The sequence below is a fragment of the Pollicipes pollicipes genome, unplaced genomic scaffold (genome assembly GCF_011947565.3).
Source record: "Pollicipes pollicipes isolate AB1234 unplaced genomic scaffold, Ppol_2.1 Scaffold_3087;HRSCAF=3621_pilon_pilon_pilon, whole genome shotgun sequence".
Classification (NCBI taxonomy): Eukaryota; Metazoa; Arthropoda; class Thecostraca; order Pollicipedomorpha; family Pollicipedidae; genus Pollicipes; species Pollicipes pollicipes.
Window position 1 is genome coordinate 4,830,821 of NW_023596225.1, and position 23,904 is coordinate 4,854,724.

Sequence of the window (23,904 nt, forward strand, 5' to 3'; positions counted from 1 at the left end):
ATGTGTGAAAACTATCAGGCAGACTTCGGAACAGGCTGCCGGTGGCGTTTCTTTCTCAGCGCTGATGGCGGGCGTGCGCGCGACGACACCTGAGGCATATCGAACGCGTCACCCGCTCAGGAGGCTCCCAGCGCAGCTCGACAGGCCTATATTAGCGGGGGCAAACACGTCTGAGTACCAGTCGCCCAAGCTTGCCAACAGCATTTAATTCGAGCTTGCGTCAAAACCGGGGGTGATCGGACATCGCAGCCCACACCTTGCTTAGAGCCTAAATGCGCCCAAACACTAGCGCGATGAGGCAGCGTCAGTGCACCCACAGTTCTTTCACGTGAGCTGCAACACTGGCGGCCACAAACAGTCCATCTTCGCGGGATGCTTGTTAACATCATCGATACCGGATCATTGTGCTTTGCAACTGGGATTGACTGGACTCACATACAAAAGCAATAATCAAAAAGGGTACCGAATAATCTACAGATGTACAGATCATCGTATCTATACATCGCAATGTCCTGACCAATATTTTTGGATCACGTTGTACTATAACACTGTGCCGTGTCTTCGCGCTGTGTGGCTTATTACTTCCACGAAGTTCACTTGAACTGTCTGTGACCAAGTCATCTTATGTTGGCACGACGAGCGTGCCAGCGAATGCATTCGCGCCAAATTTGTCAACGATCATCATTCAATAACTGTGCGTGCTCATACCATACGGTCGATCTCGTCACTTAGGACGCAGGCGGTCTGAAGAGCACAAAGGTTGTCATGGCGGTGGTGGGCTGTACTTCAAACACCTTGAGCGCTGTCAGCGGAACTGAAAAAGGCACTCTCCCGTGCAGACCACACAGGCCACACAACGCTCAGCAACATCTGCCAAGGTCTGATCGCACAGGTACAATTATCTCTGACCCAGACCCTTCGCCCATCCGAGACCATTCACTGACGTGATACTCGCCTTATCATAGAGAATTTTCCCCTTTAGGGCGATGCAGAAATTCTCTCGATCTTAGGATTTTGGAGTCACTCATATCTACAAAAAGAAGCCGCTATTGAACATCGTAGGATCTGCCCATCGTCTGTAAATTATAGGGTGGCCTATTTCATACCGAGTCGTAAAAGACCTTGCGACACTTGATTTTGTATTTTCCCAGCTGTCCTTTAATTCACCTCGCAAGGCCAGCTTTCCATTACCAAAAACCCCACTCAAACAATGCCTGGAACCCGATGGTGACCATGGCCTAACCATCGCCATGATGACGTTGACCATGATCGGTCCCTAACGAACCCAACGAGCATCACATGTCTTAATACTCCCAATTCACGTCACATCGACGGCTTGCCCTACCACGAGCCAGCGTAACGACTCACTACGGCAAACGGCACGCTGACATGGCCTTGCCGTAAAGTGGCAGCACGCTCCAACAGGTCTGAACGCGCCGAGCGGGCCCGAACTACAGACCCGAGCTGGGCCTGGGCGACGGAGCTCTATCGCTTAGTGGCACGGCTTTGTTTGCCATGTCCTGTCATGTCCCTCGCTGTTTGCGCCGCCTGTCCGCTTCTACGATGCCCGTTTATGTCTAGCCATGTCAAGGTATGCAGGTGTCCATACCATGTCGCCATGTAATATGTCACCATCGTCCATATCAAGGTATGCAGGTGTCCATACCATGTCACCATGTGATGTCCCCATCGTGTTCCCGTGTCCACACTACGTGTTCGGGGGCAGTACGTGTCCACTGTGCTGAAGCTCTGCGCGCTGTTTGTTCGGGGTCGGTGGTCCCCGGGTGCTTGTGACCCACTGACAGTTTCTGTCCGTATCTGTGAGTCCTGTCCCTGCTGAGAGTCCTGCCCGTGTGTGCAGTGCTGTGCCCGTCCTCACGGTTTTCTGTAAGCCCATGTCCGTGTTTGCTGTGCTCTGCACGTCCTCAGTGCTCTGACGGTGGATGTCCGTGTCTGGTGTGTTCTGTCATCCTCAGTGTTCTGCCGGTGGCTGTCCGTGTCTGCTGTGTTCTGCCCATCCTCGGTGTTCTGACGGTGGATGTCCGTGTCCGCTGTGTTCTGTCCATCCTCAGTGTTCTGACGGTGGATGTCCGTGTCCGCTGTGTTCTGCCCATCCTCAGTGCTCTGGCGGTGGCTGTCAGTGTCTGCTGTGTTTCTGCCCGTCCGCAGTGTTCTGACGGTGGCTGTCGGTGTCTGTTGTGTTCTCCCCGTCCTCAGTGTTCTGACAGTGGCTGTCCGTGTCTGCTGTGTTCTGCCCATCTGCAGTGTTCTGACGGTGGCTGTCGGTGTCTGTTGTGTTCTGCCCGTCCTCAGTGTTCTGATGGTGGCTGTCTGTGTCTGCTGTGTTCTAACGGTGGCTGTCCTTGTCTGTTGTGTTCTGCCCGTCCTCAGCGTTCTGACGGTGGCTGTCCGTGTCTGTTGTGTTCTGCCCGTCCTCAGTGTTCTGATGGTGGCTGTCCGTGTCTGCTGTGTTCTGACGGTGACTATATGTGTCCGTTGTGTTCTGCCCGTCCTCAGTGTTCTGACGGTGGCTGTCGGCGTGTGCGGTGTGCCGGGTGGCGCGCCGGCTGCGGCCGCCCAGCAGGCCGCCGGCTATCGACCGGGCCGGGCCGGGCCGCGCCGGCCCGAGCGCCCTCTGGTATTGACCTGCCCGGCCGGTATGGCGGCGCCGGCCCACACATTAGCGCGGCAGCCGGCGGCCGGCCGGCCGGCTCTCCCGGCCCGACAGCAGCCGCCCACCACCACAGCACGGACTCCGCTGCCCCCGGCACAGCACGGCATGGGCACGGCGCAGTCACATGCCGGCACAGCACAGCGCGAAACAGATATTCATCAGCACAGCGAGGCACGCACACAACACCCAAGAACAGAGCCGCTAACCAAAACAGCTGTGTCAGCCATGGCCACCCAAACAGCACAGCACAGCATAGCACAGCACAGCACAGCACAGCACAGCACAGCACAGCACAGCACAGCACAGCAGCACGGCACGGCACGGAACGGCACGGCACGGCACGGCACGGCACGGCACGGCACGGTACAGCACAGAATGGCACAGCACAGCACAGCACAGCACAGCACAGCACAGCACAGCACAGCACAGCACAGCACAGGCACAACTGCCCGCTGGAACATGACAGCACGGCAAGGTACGGACACCGCAGCAACCAAACGGTCCTTAGGTGGGCCACGGCGGGGCGAGGCCGGCCGGTTTGATCAGGTCACCACACGGCAGCACACAAGCATACACACACCGGCGCAGCAATCAAGGGACAGCAGGGTCACATCAGACCCAGTGGGGACACCCAGCGGGCACAATCGGTCTGTCCCGCCTCAACCCAGCAGCAGTCGCCCACTGGCGCAGGACAGCAGGGACACAGGGGCACGCGGAGGCGGCACAACGGGCGTGCGGCCGACGCCACCACATCAGCGCCGAGCAGAGACGCAGCAGACGCGCGGAGCACACAGTAACGTCTCGCTCATTCCCCCGGCAGGCCTCAGCCGTCACGGGGCCCACACGTGTCCCCTTCCCACAGCTGCCGCGGCGACGGGCGCGCAGCCAGCGGCCGACACACGTCACGCGAAGGATGCCGCGCGTGTAGCGACGTCACGTGAAGGATGCCGCGCGTGTGGCGGGCGCCACCGGCAGGCAGCGGACACTGGCGCACCTCGACGAAGGCCGGGGTCGGCCATCCGATTCAGACCAGCGCGGATAAATGGAATAGCAATCAGCGCCTTGCGCCAAGTATCAGGATATCCTGCCCGCACGCCATGTCCATCCAAATGAACGTGGCGAGATAAAAAACAAAAACGAAATAAACTATCTAGCTATGAGCCACTAGCACAATGCGACGACCATACCATGAAAACGCCCATGTCATAGAACTCTACGTACAGACGCCCACCAGCCGGCACGGCTGCAGCCCAACGCGGGGCTGTATCTATAAATCACGCGAGTGCCGCCAGTAGTGAGCGATCAAGGCCGTCCACCGGCCTCGACCCTGCAGCGTAAGCGGCCCGTGTATCCGATGGCTCGCAGCCAAGCCGGGCCGCTGGGGACGGCCCGGCCCGTCCCGGCCGCGCGACACGCTGAAAGCGACGACATGGGTGCCGGGCGTTCACTCAGCCAGCAGGTGACAGGGTGACAGGTGACAGCCCCCAGCGGCTTGACGACACCCTCCGCCCAGTCGCTGACGGACGGCGCGGGCAAGTCCAGTCCCGGGGAATAAGGGTCGGAGAGAGCCATGGCGGGCGGAAGCCCCTTCCCCTCCCCCTCCCACAACCCGCACAGGACCCTCACTAGTTGTGGGGAGGGGACGAGCGGGCGGCCAGTGCACCTCGGGCTCGGGGTCGGCCGCGCTGGGCAGGCGGGCCCGGAGCCGGCGGCTCGGCCAGCACCCCAGAGCCCGTGACCCGGAGGCGGGGCTCTTGGCGGCACCACCTGTTGGTGAGCGGCGCCGAGCAACCAGTGGTCCGCCGGGACCGCGCCGCGGCCGGACCCGACGGTCGTCATCGGACCGGATCAATGACGCCGACACTCCACCCAGCCCCCTCCGTCGGCTCGCGGCACCACCGGGGGGGGGGGGGGCACGGCCCCCACGCACCACCCGCCCCCGCGTCGCAGGCATGAATGGCGGCGTCGCTTGCCGTCGGCGCGCCGCCCGAGCGGCGCCGGACGTGTCGCGGCTCTCCGGCACGGCGCGGGACAGCCCCGGCGCCCCCCAGCCGGAACCGCTGCGACGGTGACGTGTCGAGGAGGCGCGCCGGCCGCTGCACGAGACGCCGCCACGGGGTCGGGTCGCAGCGCCGGCCCGACCGCCGTGGACTCTGGCAGCGCGCCGCGGCCGACGACAGATCGATGCTAGAGGGCAGCAGGGGCGCCAGCGGCGCGCCGCCAGGCGGCAAAGCCAGGAACTAAACCGCGCCGGCACGTCTGTTGGCAGCGTGCTCCGTGGTGCACGGACGTCGAGACTAATCGCAGAGTGGGGTGGCATGCTCGACGGGGGTAATCCCGGGGCAGTTTCGGCTTCCTGGAACATCATATCTCAGGTCGAAATAATGACGAAGACTTCTCTGAAAAGCGCTTGGCGGCAGTCCGCTGAAAAAATAAAGGGGAACACACAACGAGACCGCTGTTTTCGTGGAAATAGTGACGATCCTGTCCGACCGAAGGAGAAAATTCATGACCGGGCGACGGCTGCAAGAGGTTACGAGCCTGGCGAGCACGGCAGCGTCCAGATTCTGCAGTCGCCGGAAATCAATCATGCAGTTGCCATGACAACGTTTGATGGCCCGGCCCAGGAGTCGCCTCCACTTTCCGCCAGGTGGCAGAGCGCGACAGAGCACGTGCCGGCCGAGACAACGCGGCGAGGGGGAGGGGCGCAGCGGATGGACTTTTGAGTAGCTGTGCCTCGCCGAGCCCGGACGCGAACAGTTTGATTCAGGAACTGCAGCCCCGCAATGCATCAAGTGACCCCACGCGTGCCGAGCGCCTCTCTGAATGACATCAGCAGGCCCAGCTGAAGCAGCGGGATCGATCAGACATATGTGGGCTAGCAGGAGGGGGCTTCGGAACCATATATTCCGCGCCTTCCGACCTGGTGTCGTTCGGACACCCAGGTGGTCCGACTCACAGGGAGGCTGTGTCAAGCCCGGTGCGCCGCGTGCGGGCGCACGGGCGCGCCGGCGCGCGGGGGCAGGGTGCGCGGATCGCAGGCTGGGCCGGCCCGGGCCCGCCGTTGTCGGGGAGCGGCCGGCGTCGGCCCCGCGACCCACTCCAGCCGCCACAACTCCAATCAAGGCGACGCGGCCGTCGCCGCTGTTTATGCGTCGTCATGGAAACAAGAGGGCCATCGAACTAGCCGTATCGAGGGCCCGCGGCAGGCGACAGCATCGGCACGCCCTGCTCGCGGCTGCGGCGGCGGCGGCGGCGGCGGCGGCGGCAGCGGCGGCGGCGGCGGCGGCGGCGAAGGCCGACTGACCTGAGATCGATCGGGGTCCGACGGCCGCGTTCGCTCGCACCCCTGACCCCGCCTGACCTGGATCGATGTACAGACACTCACCAGGGATTTCTGGCGGTGCTCAGCCCGCCGCCGGCTAATGACGCATGACAGGGCAAACCATCCCACGCCCCTAACCTACGCCAACGCTGCGGTAACGAACAAAGAGCGTGCACTGTCTGTCCATACAAGGTGGTTTGTCGCGTACCGCGGTTTCTCGATGAAGGCGGAGAAGCGCTCGGCGTGAGGCCGCTATCCTTAGGATGGTCCCCAACTGTGCACGGTTTCACGTTTCCCGTCCAATACCCATCGCCGATATTCATGCCAGTGATACTGACGCCTGTTGCGTACGAAAGATTCGGTCGGCCATTTCCCTACGCAACAGGCGCGAACCGACGCGTGCACGCACGAAATCACTTAGGCGCAGGTTTTCCACAGCAGTATACAACAGTGAGCACCTCATGAAGGCACCAGTTTGATGCACTCACCTGCTGGTTCACCGGCGGCAGATGACAGAATAGATGATAGATGGGGATGAAGCACAGCTGGTGGACAATGCTCTGACAGGAGCCAATTCTCACACCTCACTACCTCGCTACCACACCATGGAGCAAGTCCTCATATGTCACTGCCATGTGGTGTACAGATTCCATAGTCACCTGTAAAAATGAACAAACCATCATCAGTGTATCCCCCAACTTTTTGGCAGTTTAAACAGCAAGTTAAGATACATTAATCATTTGATAACACAGGACCACATTGAAATGACAATAATAATAACCTATCATAACTTTTGCCAATGAGCGTAACTATTCAGGCTTTATGCATCACATTACATACTTTATGCATTCTGCATCAATAAATGGGTTGGGTAACTCACATTCAAGTGCCTGCACACCCCTTCCACAGAGATGAGCCTGTCTAATCCATAAACAAGCACAAAAAATCACCTTTCCATCTTAAGCAACATCATTGGCTACAGGCTCTGAGAGCCTTAGCATCAAATGGCCAATATTTATAGCTTCAGTTGGCCACCCAGCCAGGCCTTGCAAGTTGCACTTTGAGACATCCTTGCAACTGTTGATCATAACACTTTGAAATTTCTACCAGCTGTGCTTTAGGGAATTTACATGTGAGCTCTGTGGCCAGTCCATTTTTTCCTTGCAATTCTGCAAAACACCACAACTTCACCTTCCTCATATGATCAACATATAACCCAATACATTCAACTTGCAAAACAAGCTATACAACCTGTACATGCAAACATCACAAGCTGCTGTCTGCCCTTGGTAACTTGAGCATGTTAATACATTCATGAAAACAGCTGCACATCAGGGGGATTATAGCTCCAGCACTGAACATTTAAAAATCCCTTAAACAACAAAACTGTTTGTGTCAAAAACCCACAGGTATAGGCTACAAGGGCACCATGTCACCTTTGAAGGTGACCTCAGGTTATTTATTTGCATATGTCACTACAGGGACTGATTGCCTTGCCTCGGCACTGCACTCCTTTGTGTTAGAATTAAATCTTTGCAGAAGGCCACAATTTACACCAAAAACAGCAGCTATGCTCGCAAATGGCAAGATAATATCACCTTACCTTTAAATTAAAACATGCACGGTACTGCGAAGCCGACAGCTCCGACTCTCGCAGCTCGTCAACAGATGACTTCAATTGAAACCGCAAGGACGATCGACCGAGCATATCCGATATATACCTAACAGCTCACTAACAGGTCTGAAGACGCATTTTGGGCTATTTGGCTCATTGGGTCATTTGGCTCAAACTCGCGTTATCAACACGGAGCCCCGGGGAGCTTCAGGGGCGAGTCTGGCGCTCGTAATCGAAATGCAAGGTTATCTGGCGCGAATTTTGCAGCCGAATGAACATAACTGCGGTGATATCAGCCATGCCACATCTATGGAATGAAGAACCACAGCTCGAGAGGAGCAAAAGCCGAAATCCAATTGGGGGGCGTACATAGGCATGCCGTGCACGGCAAAGCCGGCAACGCGGTGATCTTGCAGCGATGATGCAGGCAAAGGAAAATGAAGGTTTCCGAAATTGGAAAAAATTCGAGACATAAAACAATTTGACTCTCCAACACCATGGAACAGTTTGTGTCCTTCTAAGATTGGTGGTTAAGCCATTTTAGAGGCACAATCAAAGCCGAAAACACTTTTTTACACGGACAAATACAGCAAAATTAAAGATATGCTTCTTGTGGGAATATGGTAGCATCCGTGGCTGGCGGGTCGATTTGGCGGGAGTATTCACTTGGGTTACGTTGTTTCTGTGGCTCCGCGGCGCCGGACGTCTCCGTGACGTCCCTGGTAGATTTGAGCAGGTTGGTACTTTTGTGCAGCGGTGTCACGCGCAGCTTTGTTCATATACACCTATTCAATAATATCTTGGTGCGGTAAATATTTTGAATGCGCAGCCATCACGCCCCAGACTGGCACCCTGGCAGCGTGCAATAAACGTGTCATGCCATTGTCTGGTTATGCTTTGCTGTCTAGCACTGGATGGAGTTTTGGTGTTTTGACATGAAGACTACAATAAAAGATGGAGATTCTGTTATCAGTTTATGGTACAGTAACTTTGGTGAGTGTATAGTGTGTATGTAGTGTTGTGGTGCAGATGTTATGATAGTTAACACAATTTGACAAGAGTTTAGTTTCCTTTTCATTTCATTTGAGTGGTATGCCATAAACCTCAAATTATCATCAACTAACCCCCAAATTTATAAAAGAAATTTTAATCTTGAAGAACCAATTTTTGGTAAACTTTGGGATTATTACAGCCATTTCTTCCTGCTCAGCCCAAACTGATGTCATCAAACTACAGCCTTGTCCCCCTTGGTGTAAGAATGATTGAGAGGACCTGCAACATTGACCCAGCATCTTAAGTAATAATTAGTGCTTTTGACAACTCACCTTGTAGTACAGCCCAAGTTCAGGCAGTGGTGGTGAATAAGGTGAAACATGGCTGGGAGCCAAGATATTTGTAGCAGCTAGCGGAGGACTTATGAAAGATATGACTCCAATGAATTGTTGGACACATCTAGCTGCTATGTGCACACTACTACCTTCATCTTGTACCTGCTGTACATGCATGTGCAAATTTTTGTGTATATGATTCATGGATACAGCATGCCTCCTGTAACAAGAGCCTGCATTGAAAATGCACTGTTCTGCCATATGACATCAAATTCCATACTGCCATTTTTATCATGTGTGCTTGGCATAGTCAGCAAGCTTTGTTCAATTCCTGAGGGTGATCCATAGCACAAAATCTAGTTATATACCCAGCAATGTTATAACTGCACACACCAAAGGCATATTGGTGCATTTAGACATCATTTTAAACTATGACTTGATAGATATTTTGCAGCTGCTATGCTACCATGATATGTATTTTAGGGTCATCAAGTTCATCTCCAGTGTCTCACAGAAATCACCCTGCTGATTCAGCTGATCACCTTGGACATTGCCTGCCCAGCCATGGCTTCAGCGCAGACGTACGTGCGCTACGCCCACCCAGAGGGTCCGGTGGGCGTGCTGTACCTGGGCGACGGCAGTCAGCTGGCCACTGTCGGCTGCGACGGCGAGCTGCGCCTGTGGCGTGGCGTCGAAGACGACGACCCTGACACGCATCCGCTGGGCGACACGCTGACGGCGCTGGCCGCCGCCGGGCCGCGGCTGCTCGTCGGTACGGACGCGCACGCGGTGGCCGCCTTTCGGCTGCCGGGCGTGCAGCCGGACGGCGTGCTGACGCGCTACACGGCGCCCGTGACCGACATCCACGCGGCCGGCGAGCTGGTGGCGTCCGCCGGCTGCGACATGGTGGCGCGCGTCAGTTCGCTGGACGGCGAGCGTCAGCTGGAGATCGACGGCTTCGGCGCGCCCGTCCTGAGCGTGGCGCTCGACCCGCGCGCCGCCGTGCTGCTCACCACCTGTTGCGACGGCCGCGTCGGCTTCTGGGACGCGCGCTCCGGCCGCCGGCTGGCGTCGCACGCGCTGCTGGCCGTCGCCAACGACGTGAGCACGGCGCCGAGTCCGGCGCGGCCCGGTTGGAGTCCGGACGGCCAGACGGCGGCCGTGCCCGTGGGCAGCGGCGTGCGCCTCTTCTCGGGCGCCGACTGGGCCGAGTCGGGCCGGCTGGCCAGCGCGCTGCTCACCAAACCGGTGACCGCGTGCGCCTTCTCGCCGTGTGGTCGGTTCGTGGCGGCGGCCACGCAGGACGGGCTGCTGGTGGAGTGGCGGCTGGGCGGCGCCGAGGCGCGGCGCATCGACCAGCACGAGGCCAAGCTGCGGCTGAACGCGCTCTGCTGGCACCCGGACGGCGACCGGCTAGCGTTCAGCGACTGCGCCGGCCAGCTGGGCGTGACCTCGGGCGTGCGTGCCGGCCGTGACGCTGACGCCGACGCTGACGCCGATGCGCCAATGGACCTCGACAGCCTACAGGCGGCCATCGACGACGACGACGACGAGCGAGACCTGCTCGAGGCGGCGCTGGACGGCGAGCGGAACACCCTGGAGGCGCCGACGGGCGCCGATAGCGACGACGACGACGAGAACGTCATCTCGCTGCGCAAGATCAAGGCCGAGTCGGGCTTCGTTTCGGACGAGGAGAGCGGCGCGAAGGGCGGCGAGTCGGCGCGCGCCACGCCGGCCCTGCCGCCACCGCCGCCGGCGCCGCGCGGACCCGCCTTCGCCGAGCCGCAGCCCGCGTTCCAGCCGGGTAGCACGCCTGCCCACCTGGAGCGGCGCTTCCTGGCCTGGAACTCGGTGGGCGTGGTGACGGCGCATGACGAGGAGTCCATCGACGTCGAGTTCCACGACTCGGCCGTGCACCACCCGCTGCACCTGCGCAACGCGCTCGGCCACACGCTGGCCGCCCTGTCGGACGAGGCGCTACTGCTGGCCGCGCCAGGGCAGGACGACCAGCCTGCCAAGCTGCAGTGTCTGCACTTCGGCTCGTGGGACTCCAACAAGGAGTGGTATCTCGACCTGGCCGCCGGCGAGGAGCCGGAGGCGGCCGCGCTCGGTGCCGGCTGGCTGGCGGTGGCCACCAGCCACCGCCTGCTGCGCCTCCTCACGCTGACAGGCGTGCAGCGTCACGTGCTGAGCCTCAGCGGGCCGGTGGTGTGCCTGGCCGGCTGGGAGGACCGGCTGCTGATCGTGCAGCACGCCGGCACTGGCCTGCCGGGCGAGCAGAGCCTGACGGCGCAGGTACTGTCGGCGGCAGGCCGGCGGCCGCCGCGCGTCGCGCCCGCGCCCGTGCCGGTGCCGCTGGCGCCACGCGCGCGCCTTGCCTGGGCCGGCTTCACAGACCAGGGCACGCCGTGCGTGTCCGACACGAGCGGTGCGCTGCGCCTGCTCACCGGCCAGCACGGCGCGGCCTGGACGCCGTTGGAGGCGCCGCACCCAGGCGCCGACCACCTGTTTGTGGTGAGCGTCAGCGAGCTGGAGCAGACGGCGCGTGTGCTGCTCTGTCGCGGCAGCCGCTTCCCGGCTGTGTTGCCACGTCCGGCGCTCAGCCTGCTTCCGCTTCGCCTGCCTTTAGCCGAGCCAGACACGGCGCGCGGCCGACTCGAGGAGGAGGCGGTGCGTGCACGGCTTCTGCTCGACGCGCTCGGCCGGCTGGGCGCTGCGGGCTTCGACACGGACGAGGCGCGCGTGGAGCCGCGGCGCGCCCGCGCCGCCGCGCTCACGCAGCTGTTCGCGCTGGCCGTGCGCACGGACCGGGAGCACCGCGCGCTGGATGTGGCTGCGCAGATGGAGGAGGTGTCCACAGTAGAGGCAGTGGCTGGCTACGCCTCCCGGCAGCGGCGCGCGCTGCTGGCCGACCGGCTCGTCCGCCTGGCGCAGACGCTGGCCGACGCGCCACCGGACGAGGACGAGGCGGAGGAGGAGGACGAGCCGCGGCCGAACGCGCGGCGCGAGGAGCCACCGCAGGCGCCGGGCCGCCAGGAGGACCCCGCCGAGATGTCGGCTGAGGAGGAGGAGCAAGAGGAAGACGCGGATTCCGTTCCCCCGACGCTTCCCGATCTGCAGCGCGCGGCGCGCCCCGCCAGCCCCGTCATCTTCACGCCCAGTCCTCGGAACCCCTTCAAGTGCGCCACGGCCAAGGCGCCTCAGGCTGGGAGGGGCGCATCCGTATTCGACGACATCAAACGTCAGCAGGCGTCGACCAAGCGGGTGCTGCCAGAGGGGAAGGCGAAGGTTTCAGCCAAGTTGAAGCGACCCAGGGTGAGCAAGGAGGCAGCCGGAAAGCTGACCTCGTCGATCAGAAGCGCTTTCGTGTCCAAGCTGTCGTCTGAGAGTGTTGAAAATGTCGAGAACACGGAGCCCATCAGCGACAAGGAACAGGAAAAGACGACAGTGAACACTGACGTCAAGACTGCCCCCAAAGCCGGCTCGGGACTGGCCAAGCTGTCAGCCTTCGCATTTTCTGATGATTAGGTTTTCTGTCGCTCCTCGCGGTATGCGCGTCGTGGGTTTTGATGACCATTGGTTTCGGGCAGCGTGTCACCTGTCTCCGAATTTTATGTGTGCATGTTTGATTTGCGTTGAATTTCAGGATGAGATGCCAGCGGTGGTCGCCAATGTTTTTGATAAATGCAGTGCCGTTTTAATGTCATTAGGCGTTTCCCTTGTATCGCGCAGAATGTCAGATGTTAAATGTCAGAAGGGAAAGGCAAGTGTGATTGAGAGCGCTTCTGCGGAATGGTGCTGACCGCGCCCCGATCCAAACATTTGCCTTAGAATACACATGCCCTTTGTTTGTCCTGCGTTTCACTCGCTGAATCATCCGTGTGCGCTAGACGACGAATCCTGGAGCGCGCATTGTTGTATCGTTGAAATAGGAGGCAACCGTTGGACAAAGTCCTCCGGGTCTCCATCAGGTGCGGCATGACATTTGAGGTGATTTTGCTGCGTCGTTTATTTCGTGTCCGTGGTAGTATGGAAACGTTCACGTGGGGGCTCGTGTCATAACTAAGGAAATTTTGGCTAGTATGTTGTGTACTATCTAGCAATTTAAGTGCGGTACATGTCGTGCAATATAATTGAGTTGACACGATGACGAAAAGAATGGATGAGGGGCAGTGGTGTGCAATGCCCTCGGTTTCTTTTGGCTTGGCTCGAGTGGTTCGCCCTAAAATTGAGCAAAATTGGTGAGAGCGTGATGACTGATACTAATGTAGTATGAATTGTCTGTGACTGCATAGGTACTGAAACCCTCTCGCACAATCGATCGAATGACTTTAAAACAAATCGTGTACAGCGCCTTTTGCACTGAACGCTGCTAACCGAGCGCTTATGACATTTATGACGTGGGTCTGGCGTCAATGTGCCGTAAATGCTGATTGATAAATTAATGGCTTCGACCAGTATCTCGCGCACAAGTACATTGTGGCAAAACCGGCGCAACATCATCTAATATTATTTTGAGGTGACATTGGCGTTGGGTGATTCCGGATGATTCATCATAAGCCCTCCGGCAGCGCGCTATTTTATGAAGATGGTTCAAGACTGATAACGTTACAAAGTCGTCAGGGTTAAGAACCGGACCGCCAGGATCTTTTGTTGGTTTTCTAGTACTAACTGTGACCGCGTCTCACGGTCGGACTGAGGTCTCGAACGGTTTTGAGGCCAGCACGAATCCTACTGATTCTTGAGACCATGTCTTTGTTTTCGGGCTTGAACACACCTTCTACTAGTTTTCAAGGTATGTATTACATTAAGTGGAACATAAATTCATGTGTTGGATCATCGGCGAATGTTGCATCCATTAGTAAATGTTATCATTCAGGGTTATTCATAGGCCTTTGCTATGTGGCGCAGATGTAGGTAGGCAGGTACCATGGGGCTCAATCTGAAAAAAAACAGCTTGGCTGGACACCTATGTGATGTGCACTGACTGGACCATGCCTGCATCAAACTGGATTGTGAAACCCTGGCCAGGTTGAATTGCACTTAAGGCACCAAGGAGCATGGTAAGAGATCAGAGGTCCCTTGGTGGACCTAGCCCCATGTTCATCTTAAGAAAGGTTTGAGAGCTTTTTGTCTTGAAATGACCTAGACAACATCACAGTTCCATGATGCCTTGGCCCTCTGTTTGCTGAAATTGGTGGCAATCATGAACTGAAGCCTGGGTTCTCAGATTTATGGTGTGCATGCTCTGAAATTGTCATTGGGATGCCACTGCTATCCGTGACATGATCAGTGTATTGTGAATTGTGTGCAGTCTTACCTGGGTGCTGTTCACTACATGAGTAAGTGGGCTCTAACACCCCCAAAACTAGAATTTTGGCACCCCTAAACTTTTGGAAGAAATGGGCCAAATCTAGGGTAAAACCTATTTGTTAGCATATTTTGTGGGGTAGGTGCATCATTTCTCACTGCTCAGCCCCTTACTCCTATGGTGTATATATGCTCCTAGAAGGCACTTACCTTCTTAAGTGTATATTACTTCCAAAAGTATGCATAGCCCTTAAAGAGTATGACATCTTATTCTTACATTTTAAATGTTCTGCCTGGCTTTTTATAGGGATCACTTGGTATCACTTTTGATCTCAGGAATTTGCAATCATACCAAAGTTTTCTGGTGGGCTAAGCATCGCTCATTAACTTGGAATTTGTGCATATGCCTTGACAATTTGTATTAAGTGTGTGTGGGTTCAGCTGTGACCTAGAACAAATTTTGCTCATGTGTTATGGTAGCCTATCATGCAGATGGACAATAAAATGCCAGGGGCAGTGGTGTTATAAGGCTGGCAATGCTGATGTGTACTTTCCAGCCACTGCCTATTTTGGAAAGGTACTAAATGCTGGGATGTAAGAAGTCTTGTCTGTATACCACCTGATGGTGGGACTGACAATGATCACAAATCTGATTCAAAGGTTTCAGGCCACTGTCTGTGTCAGGCCATCCAGCTAGGGTCCTCATGATCTCTGTTGTGTGCATGATGCTGTCATGTATATTGTGAGAAAGCATTAGTAGATACTTATTTTTGGTCAGGGTGTACTTTCCTACCTAACATTAGAAAAAATCATTGTACACCATTTGTTGTGTTTAAGGCAGGACATATTGTAAATAATCTCAAGACAGGTAGAATCATGCTCCTACCTTCGAATTTCAATAACTTGGATGGCGGACCCCCGAGCGCCGCGCGCACCGCACCGCCTGGACTCCCTAGCGCCGTTTCTGCGTTGCCGTTGCGTAAATACAATATTTCTGCTTACCAAGAACTCTTCAAAATGTACGGGACCAAAGTAAACCATTCGTCGTGTTTAAGGCAGGACATATCGTAAATGATCACAAAACAGGTAGATTCATAATCTTACCTTCAATTTTTTTATAATTACGATGGCGAACTCCCGAGCGCCGCACACACACAGCACCCGCGACACCGGCGCCATTACTGCGCGGGTCACAACATTACTGTGCATCAAGCAGTATCAAGAACCATAAAAATGTACCGGGCCAAGGTAACAAGAATCCATGAAATTTGATCCTCGACGCCAACGGGACCATGGGTTGCAGGGGGATTGGGTGGGGAATGTAAAGCAAAATGAGAACATGACATCTAAATAAAAGCTCACTATATGGCACCTATATATGGCATGAAACATGGACACCAATGGGATGCTGGGTTGAAGGGGATATAGGGTGGGGAGGTTAGGTTAGGTTAGGTTAGGTTAGGTTAGGTTAGGTTAGGTTAGGTTAGGTTAGGTTAGGTTAGGTTAGGTTAGGTTAGGTTAGGTTAGGTTAGGTTAGGATAGGTTAGTTAGGTTAGGGTAGGTTAGCTTAGCTAAGCTTAGGTTCTGGTCTATTAGCTTATATCTAAGCTCATAAGGTCTATGAGCTTATATCTAAGCTCAGGTTAGGTTAGGTTAGGTTAGGTTAGGTTAGGTTAGGTTAGGTTAGGTTAGGTTAGGTTAGGTTAGGTTAGGTTAGGTTAGGTTAGGTTAGGTCAGGTCAGGTCAGGTCAGGTCAGGTCAGGCTAGCTTAGCTTAGCTTAGCTATGGGATGCTGGGTTGAAGGGGATATAGGGTGGGGAGGTTAGGTTAGGTTAGGTTAGGCTAGGCTAGGCTAGGCTAGGCTAGGCTAGGCTAGGCTAGGCTAGGCTAGGCTAGGCTAGGCTAGGCTAGGCTAGGCTAGGCTAGGCTAGGCTAGGCTAGGCTAGGCTAGGCTAGGCTAGGCTAGGCTAGGCTAGGCTAGGTTAGGTTAGGTTAGGTTAGGTTAGGTTAGGTTAGGTTAGGTTAGGTTAGGTTAGGTTAGGTTAGGTTTGGTTAGGTTAGGTTAGGCTAGTTTAGGATATGTTCTGGACTATTCTGACCTGTGTGTTTCATAAATGTACCTAAACTCGATAAGAAACGATTTTGGTTGCTTTATTATTGTTACCTTGGTCCCGTACATGTTTTATGGTTCTTGATAAGCAGAAATATTGTGCTTTCGCAACAACGCAGAAACGGCGCTTGGGAGTCGAGGCGGTGCGGTGCAGTGCGTGCGGCGCTCGGGAACTCGCTATCGTATTTATTAAAATTCGAGGGTAGGAGCATGATTCTATCTGTTTTGCAATTATTTACGATATGTTCCGCCTTAAACACGACGAATGGTTTACCTTGGTCCCGTACATTTTGTACAGGTCTTGGTAGCAGAAATATTGTATTTACGCAACGGCAACGCAGAAACGGCGCTGGGGAGTCCAGGCGGTGCGGTGCGCGCCGCGCTCGGGAGCCCGCCATCGAAGTTATTGAAATTCGAAGGTAGGAGCATGATTCTACCTGTTTTGAGATTATTTACGATTTGTGCCGCCTTAAACACGACGAATGGTGTGCAATGATTTTTTCTAACGTTAGGTAGGAAAGTACACCTACACCTTATTTTCTGCTAAGGGATAATGATGCGGCATGTATGATGGCACTGATGGACACATGTATGATAAATGCAGGATCATTATGTCAGCACCAGGCATATAAAATCAAGATTGACATTAAGAAAGGGGTGAACCAGAGTGAGGTACTGCTTCATGATGGCTAGTTAGCCACATTGAGCATGGTCCTAGAGCAGCTGGGGTGCTGCTTCATGGTGACTGGTGAGCCTCATTGAGCATGGTCCTGGAGCAGCTGAGGTACTGCTTCATGGTGGCTGGTTAGCCTCATTGGGCATGGTCCTGGAGCAGCTGGGGTGCTGCTTCATGGTGACTGGTGAGCCTCATTGAGCATGGTCCTGGAGCAGCTGGAGGTAGTCATCATTAAATAGCATGGAACATGGAGCCTGCTGGGGGATGTTGTCATTACACACTCTTCACTGATTATTTTGTCATGGGATGAGACTGATGCTTTTAGCTTGGATTAAGTTCACATTCTAAACATCACATGTGCGAATCGCAGTATTTGCTTGGGACATGCATCACTTGGCATAAGCTTGGTGCTAGGCAAGCCCTGCTATCCATTGATTTTTGACATTGCTGTGTGATGACATGGTGAGAATGTTTGTGACAGGAAAATTAAGATTGCCCTGCCCTGAACAATTATGATGCCTTCCTCAGCTGTCACAAGGCCACGATGCCAGCGAGGAGCAGTTTTCTGCTCATCTGCCGCTGCATCAGTGCTGCAGTAATCTTGTCACCAATGTCTTGGTGTTGTGATGGCCACAACTGAAATGGTCCAGAGTTTGGCTGTCAACAATTCTCATCCCGTTGATCCAATGCTGGTTGGCTGCTTAAATTTGTTGTAACTGTACCTCTGTCTTCAATAGCTTATCAGGGTGGAGGGGGTTCACACTCTAGAGCAAGCCTGCAGAACTAGTCTTTTAGCTACAGGAAGAACCTCAGCTCCCTTACATTCCCTGGCTGCTTTGCATGTTGCATAATGTGGACATAAGTGTGCAGAATAAGGTGGCCCCAGCAAACAGCTCAGAAAATAAAAGGCAGGCGAAGCTGTAGTAGCAGTCAGTGCACACCACCTGCCATTTTTGACAGTGGGGAGGCTCATGTCTGTCAGTCCTACATCCCATACACCAGTTAATAAGAATCTAATTGGTGCCCCGGTGAACTAAAATCAACATTAATGAACAAGGGTAGCACCAGCAACTTTCCAAGATGAGCAGGCAAGTCTGCGGGCTTCCTAAACAGACCTGGGCCAATTTGTCCCAACACCTATCTGAAATGTTTTCCTCAAATTTATTTGTAAAGTTCTCTTGGGTTTTAGGAGTATGCACAAAATGGCTCACATCAGGACCTATTGATTGACTGGAGTCCCCAGATACCCCAAAAGAATAGAATAGGAGGTACAGGGACATCTGATGCACAGGAGGCCCCATGCACAACACTGGAAGCCCAACACACACCAGAGGGGGCCCAGATTAGGAAGACTGGAGGTTTAGAACTATGGTAAAGGTCATCTAGATTCTAAACCCCCTGATTCCCTCCAGTCTTCCTAATCTGGGCCTCCTCTGGTGTGTGTTGGGCTTCCAGTGTTTTGCATGGGGCCTCCTGTGCATCAGATGTCCCCTATACCTCCTATTCTATTCTTTTGGGGTATCTGGGGACTCCTGTCAATTAGTAGGTCGTGATGTTAGCCATTTTGTGCCTGCTATGAGTTTGATATTGTCTCTCACAAACGTTATAGGTCATCCTTTTGATTTGCTGAAATATTATTTTTCAGTCATGTGTAGTCACCTGTTTGTGTGATTGAGCCACCTGAATTTTTTTGGAGGGGCAAAAAATATGTTTGTCCCCTTTTGCCCCTTGTGATGCTACCCATGTTGATCAGTCAAGAATGCACAGAGAGACCATGACTTGTACTCAAAGGTGATTTGTTGGTAAAAGAGGCACATGCCTCCTGTGGGTTGTGCCACCAGGAAACACACCTCTGTGGTTTGTGTAGCATGCATGCTCCATTTCTATTATAACCCACTGCCCATTACTCTCAAGTCATTAAACCTAAGGTAGCTACTGTAGTTCAATTGTCATATTTATCCATTTATGACCCTGGTATGGTGAACACATCAAACCAAAAAGTTGCCTCTGCACTGTCCCTCCCTCAACAAGTTGACCTGTTCATATTCAATGTTTCAAAGTGTCATCTATTAGCATCTTGCACATCTACAGCAAGGTATCATTGTGTCGTGTTCCTGGGTCACTGCTAAATATGTTATCAATGTAGTTTAGTAGTGACCACAATCTGTTAGTGCCAGATCAGGACAGGGCCTCATGTCAGTTGTTTTATTTTGTTCTTAGCATTTTGACAGGCTGTGAGATGAGGCCGCATGATTGGTGAGACAAGGAAGCTTTCTGGAGTACAGTTGTACTATAAATCACATTGCTGCCCTAGGGAATACAGTAAGATATATTTTTGTGAAAACGACCCTTCCCTTTCAGAACCCCAGCGACCAGAGCTGTATGAGGAGGTGAAACTCTACAGAAATGCTCGCGAACGCGAAAAGTAAGAAAGTCACCAAACTAGAAATGCATGCATTGTATAATGTAGATAATGAATGATGATGATGGTTTTGCATTTAAGAGAAGCATTATTTTGTCATGCATCAACTTCTGCATGTATGTGTATGGACATTTATGCCATGAATGTGAAATGTGATGGGATAGTACAATGCAAATTCAGTCTTAACCTTGACTATGTTATTTAGGTAAGCTTTGTTTTATTGTGGCCGCCTTGTTAACAATTGCTGCAATCTACAATATTGGGTCATGCCATGCAAGTATGTTTGAAAGACTCATTGTTGACCCATTGTTGTTGAATGCATTGTGTGTGATATTTCCCCCTCAGTTTGAGTCACACTCTTACTTCAGCATCTGGCACTCACCTGAGCTCGCTCCTGCGTCTGGCACTCACCTGAGCCCACTCCTGCATCTGGCACTCACTTGAGCCCACTCCTGCATCTGGCACTCACTTGAGCCCACTCCTGCGTCTGGCACTCACCTGAGCTCGCTCCTGTGTCTGGCACTCACCCGAGCCCGCTCCTGCGTCTAGCACTCACCTGAACCTGCTCCTCGTGCCAGGTACGACAACATGGCGGACCTGTACGCCGTCATCAACACGCTGCAGAACCTGGAGAAGGCGTACATCAAGGATCGTGTCACGCCTAAGGAATATACGGCGGCGTGCTCCAAGCTGCTGGTCCAGTACAAGGCGGCCATGCGCCAGGTGCACTCGGAGGAGTTTCCCAACGTCGAGGTCTTCATGAGGAGATTCAGGGTACACCATAGTTGAGCCTGGACATGGCTGGCTGTGTGGTAGAACTGTTCTTTTTTATTGTAGAAGCTTGACTACATCTTGCAATGACATACAATGAAGATGGTCCAAAACTGGTGTGATGTGTCGTGATAAGGGAAACAGGCGGGGGTGTTCGGGTACAGTTTGACTGAGTCCATCCAACGCAGGAAGTTATTCGTTCAAGAGAAATATCGGCGGTGCAGCCTGTGCCAAGATATCTTTGCTCGCCCTTTGCATTACTCCTGCTCAAGGTATTGACCTGCCCTGGCTCAATGTTTTATGTCATCACCATGGTGGCCCGAGGTGATACAGGATTTCTGTGTTGTGCACGGGCCCAGCCACTCATTGAGTCCGCAGACCAGCGTTTTAGCGTCTGCGTGCTCATTTTGTCGGTATTGTGGCCAGCGGGTGTGGTCCCCCCCCCCCCCCCACCCCTCCACCCCCACCCCGCACCCCCACACGCCACGCAGTGTGCGGTGTCTCCATGCTGGCAGCTGGACTGCCCGGCCGCCATGGAGCGGATTCGTGAGGACCGACCGATCACCATCAAGGACGACAAGGGCAGCACCAGCAAGTGTATCGCCGACACGGTGTCGGTGAGTGAGCCGCTGTGGTCGGCCGGACCGGCTGCGGCAGGCGCCGACCGACCGGATGGGACGGGCGCCGGCGGACAGGCGGGGCGGCGAGGCTCGACAGACGCCCCTAGGCCTACCCGACGCACGGCGCCGCGCCGCCGGCTTGACCCTGATGGAGGGGACATCGGGTTGTGTGTGCCCGGTGTGTTGAGGCTGCCTGTGGGCTGTGGTACTCTCACACAGAGGGTGGTTTTGTGTCAGTGCGGTAGCTTGCTTTGATGTGATGGGCTGTTCCTGAGGCGGGTGAAGTGTCGTGGATCCTTAGGTCGCGTCCTCTGAGAAGGAATGTTCCACATTTGAAGGTACTGAAGCAACTATCAGATGTGATGAAATATGCTCATTTATAACTGTTCATATGCTTATAAGTGGAGACTCCTCTAGACAACAAAGTTTATATGTTCAATAAACATGCTCCTCAATACGTCAATGCTTGATTGCGCCATGGTGCGTCTGTATGACGTTGAGGTGCTGTAAAGCTGGCCATGAGAAATTGCCACCCAAGAACTCATTTGCAGTACTTCAGTCTCCCGAGAGGTGGCAGTGGCGATGCTGGGGGTGTTTGCTAGTCCAAGCGTCGTTATGCGCTCGTGTTTTGACCCCTGGTGTTCGTGCATATTGATCCCTCACTCTAAGGTGTTAAGTTGTCTGCACGAGATAGTATGAGCATCTCCACTGGCTTGTAGCTCAGAAATTAAAGGGTTGTAGGGTTTTAAGGACAGGGCTATGAGCTGCACTGAATGATCTTTGAAATGGCCACTTCATTGCGAGCCCCATACAAATGTGGAGCATTCTCTGTAAGGTTAAAATAAGGCGGACAAAGCCTTGTGGATCGACCCGTTGTTGGTCTCCCTATGTCACATGGTGTGGCTGCATGAATGGACGGCGACTCCTTTCAGCTGTACATCACGATCATGGACAAGCTGAGGCTGGAGATCAAGGCCAAGGACGAGCTGCAGCCGGACATCAGAGACCTTCTGGACACGATGAACCGACTGTCCATGCTGCCGGAGGAGTTCGAGGGTAAGCGTCATCTCCAGCCGACCTGTTGCCCCCCGTCGGCTGGCGCCGGCGTGCCGGCGGTGCGCCAGTTTCCGCTCATGCGGTCCCACGGCACCCTGAGCTGGAGGAGCGACGGCCTGCAATGTTCGTGCGTCGTGGCAGTGAATACGTGCGGGAACTTCCCGAACGGGTGGTGTGTTGTGATTTTGAAGCATGTGAATTGTATTTTGAACGTTAGTTGTTATCTTACCATGCATGCAAGTGTGGCGTTATCTGCCTGAGTAGCAGAGCGCAGGTGGCGGGCATGTCGTTGCGCTTGCCTCCAGTCCCCATCCCACCTCGAAACACCTCGTCTGTGTGTGCCCGTCTCCGGCGGGGGCGGCGGGCTTTCAGGCGTATTGGCCCATGTCGCCTCTCCGACGTCCGTTCTGTTGCAGGCAAGCAGCGGCTGCAGGTGTGGTTGACGGCGATGGACGAGATGCAGGCGGCCGACGAGCTCAGTCCCGAGCAGATCCGACAGCTGCTCTTCGACCTCGACTCGGGCTACAACGCCTTCAACAAGGTGCTGCACGACCACTAGCTGCGATGCCGAAGCCTGCGGCGCGCCGGGCCGTCCTGTGAGGCCACGCGCGGCCGCTGGCTGCGGCCTGCGCGGTCTCAGCGACGACGCTGCGACAGTGTTGGCTACCGCGCTGGGAGGGCGCAGATACCTTGGCGCCGTGTCGCCACCGACCGGTGTGCCAGGGGTCGCCGCCGACCGATGTGCCATGGGTCCGCCGCGGCTGCCGCGCGAGCGCCGCGCAGTATCGCGCGGGGCCGGCGGACGGCGCGGTCGGCCAGCTGACTGGAGAATTGCTGCGGGCTGAGCCGCACCGGGGTGGGACCAGCGCCGGGTCGGTGTGCCGAGGCTGGCGCGCGCGGCGTCGGCCCGGGGCGGAGCCGGCCTCCTCCGACGGCGGCCTTCCCGGACCGGCATGGCGTCCGTCGCCGTCTGGAGCGTCGGCTGTGATACCGCGGGTGGCGTGGCCGGCCGGTGCGCTGCGTCTTCGGACCTGCCTCCAGCCCGTGCCGCTGGGACGGGGCGCGCCCCAGCGGCAGACTCCGCTGTGCGCCGAGTCTTGACTCGACTGTGGGGTCCTGATTTGATTCGAGTGTTCCCCTCTGCACCGGCTGCTGTGCATCACAGTATCTGCACAGGCGCAACGGCAGGCGTGTTTTAGGCCCGTATGAGCGCGTTCAGGTCATTCCTGACCGGGGAGCTGAATGCCGCGACTTCTTGTTCGACGGGACGCGCTTCGAGCGGCGCTATTGAGTGCTATCTAAGTCGTCGGGGTCTAGTGACTGGGCCGCTAGCTATACGGACTAGCCGAGGTTTGTGAGAAGACCCCTGACCGAGATATTCCCCGCAGCGAGCTGACGCGCGCCCGGGGTCGGCGAGCAGTGGTCGGGTTTGGCCGGCGGGACATTGTGAGCGTGCGTGATTGTGACTCAGTGGGCGGCCGTGCAGCGATTGTGAACGACCGTTTTAATAGATCGTGTAGCGTCTACGGATCTGCGTGTGTCGCCGGTCGGTTGGCCGGGCCCATGCAATGGAGTTGGAGCCGTACGGCAGAGCAAATGGGTACGTCCGCTCGGCTACAGCGATGGGGAGTTGTCCCTGGTCCGGGCGCGTCGCGGTACATCATACGACACGCGGGAACTGAATGCCAGTCATATGGAAATGGGGAGCTTCGTAGCGTGTGTTAGACCGCCGACGGCCGAGGAAGCGCGACAGCAGTGGTACCGTGCAGTGCGGTATGACGTCTCCATATCTTGTTCGGGCACGTTTTTGAGCGGAGATCATCGCGTTTGCAGTATGACGCCCGCACTATGGCATTCCGTTCTGCTCGGGTAATTTTTGTCGTTTCAGTGTTAGGAATGCCTACCGCTAACTAAGTATTTAACTACCCAGCCTTTTAAGCACAGGGTGAAATCATTCTGGATATATTTCCCAGCCCGCCATCGGGCGGTGCTGTGGC

The 23,904-nt window shown here is 55.2% G+C and overlaps 2 protein-coding genes and 1 long non-coding RNA gene across 3 annotated transcripts in view; 2 read left to right on the forward strand and 1 right to left on the reverse strand.

Moving 5' to 3' along the window:
• LOC119090308 (uncharacterized) overlaps positions 1-7,979 on the reverse strand; it is a 76,705-nt gene extending 68,726 nt beyond the window's left edge. The window contains exons 1-2 of the long non-coding RNA XR_005093205.1: positions 7,603-7,979; positions 6,488-6,658 (exon numbers count right to left, since the gene is read on the reverse strand). This is a non-coding gene — a long non-coding RNA (uncharacterized LOC119090308). The remainder of the gene's footprint in view (positions 1-6,487; positions 6,659-7,602) is intronic.
• Positions 7,980-8,295: 316 nt separating this feature from the next.
• Ctf4 (Chromosome transmission fidelity 4) lies at positions 8,296-12,793 on the forward strand. Its single transcript, XM_037239016.1, has 4 exons — positions 8,296-8,350; positions 9,477-10,006; positions 10,118-10,661; positions 10,731-12,793. The coding sequence occupies exons 2-4, from the start codon at positions 9,507-9,509 to the stop codon at positions 12,468-12,470; spliced, it is 2,784 nt and encodes a 927-aa protein (XP_037094911.1). The 5' UTR covers positions 8,296-8,350; positions 9,477-9,506; the 3' UTR covers positions 12,471-12,793.
• A 663-nt stretch (positions 12,794-13,456) lies between these two features.
• On the forward strand, positions 13,457-23,437 carry Vps28 (vacuolar protein sorting 28). Its single transcript, XM_037213194.1, has 6 exons — positions 13,457-13,737; positions 19,400-19,463; positions 20,039-20,234; positions 20,747-20,848; positions 21,784-21,907; positions 22,324-23,437. Exons 1-6 carry the CDS (start codon positions 13,692-13,694, stop codon positions 22,464-22,466), a joined length of 675 nt encoding a protein of 224 aa, XP_037069089.1. The 5' UTR covers positions 13,457-13,691; the 3' UTR covers positions 22,467-23,437.
• The last annotated feature ends 467 nt before the right edge of the window (positions 23,438-23,904 follow it).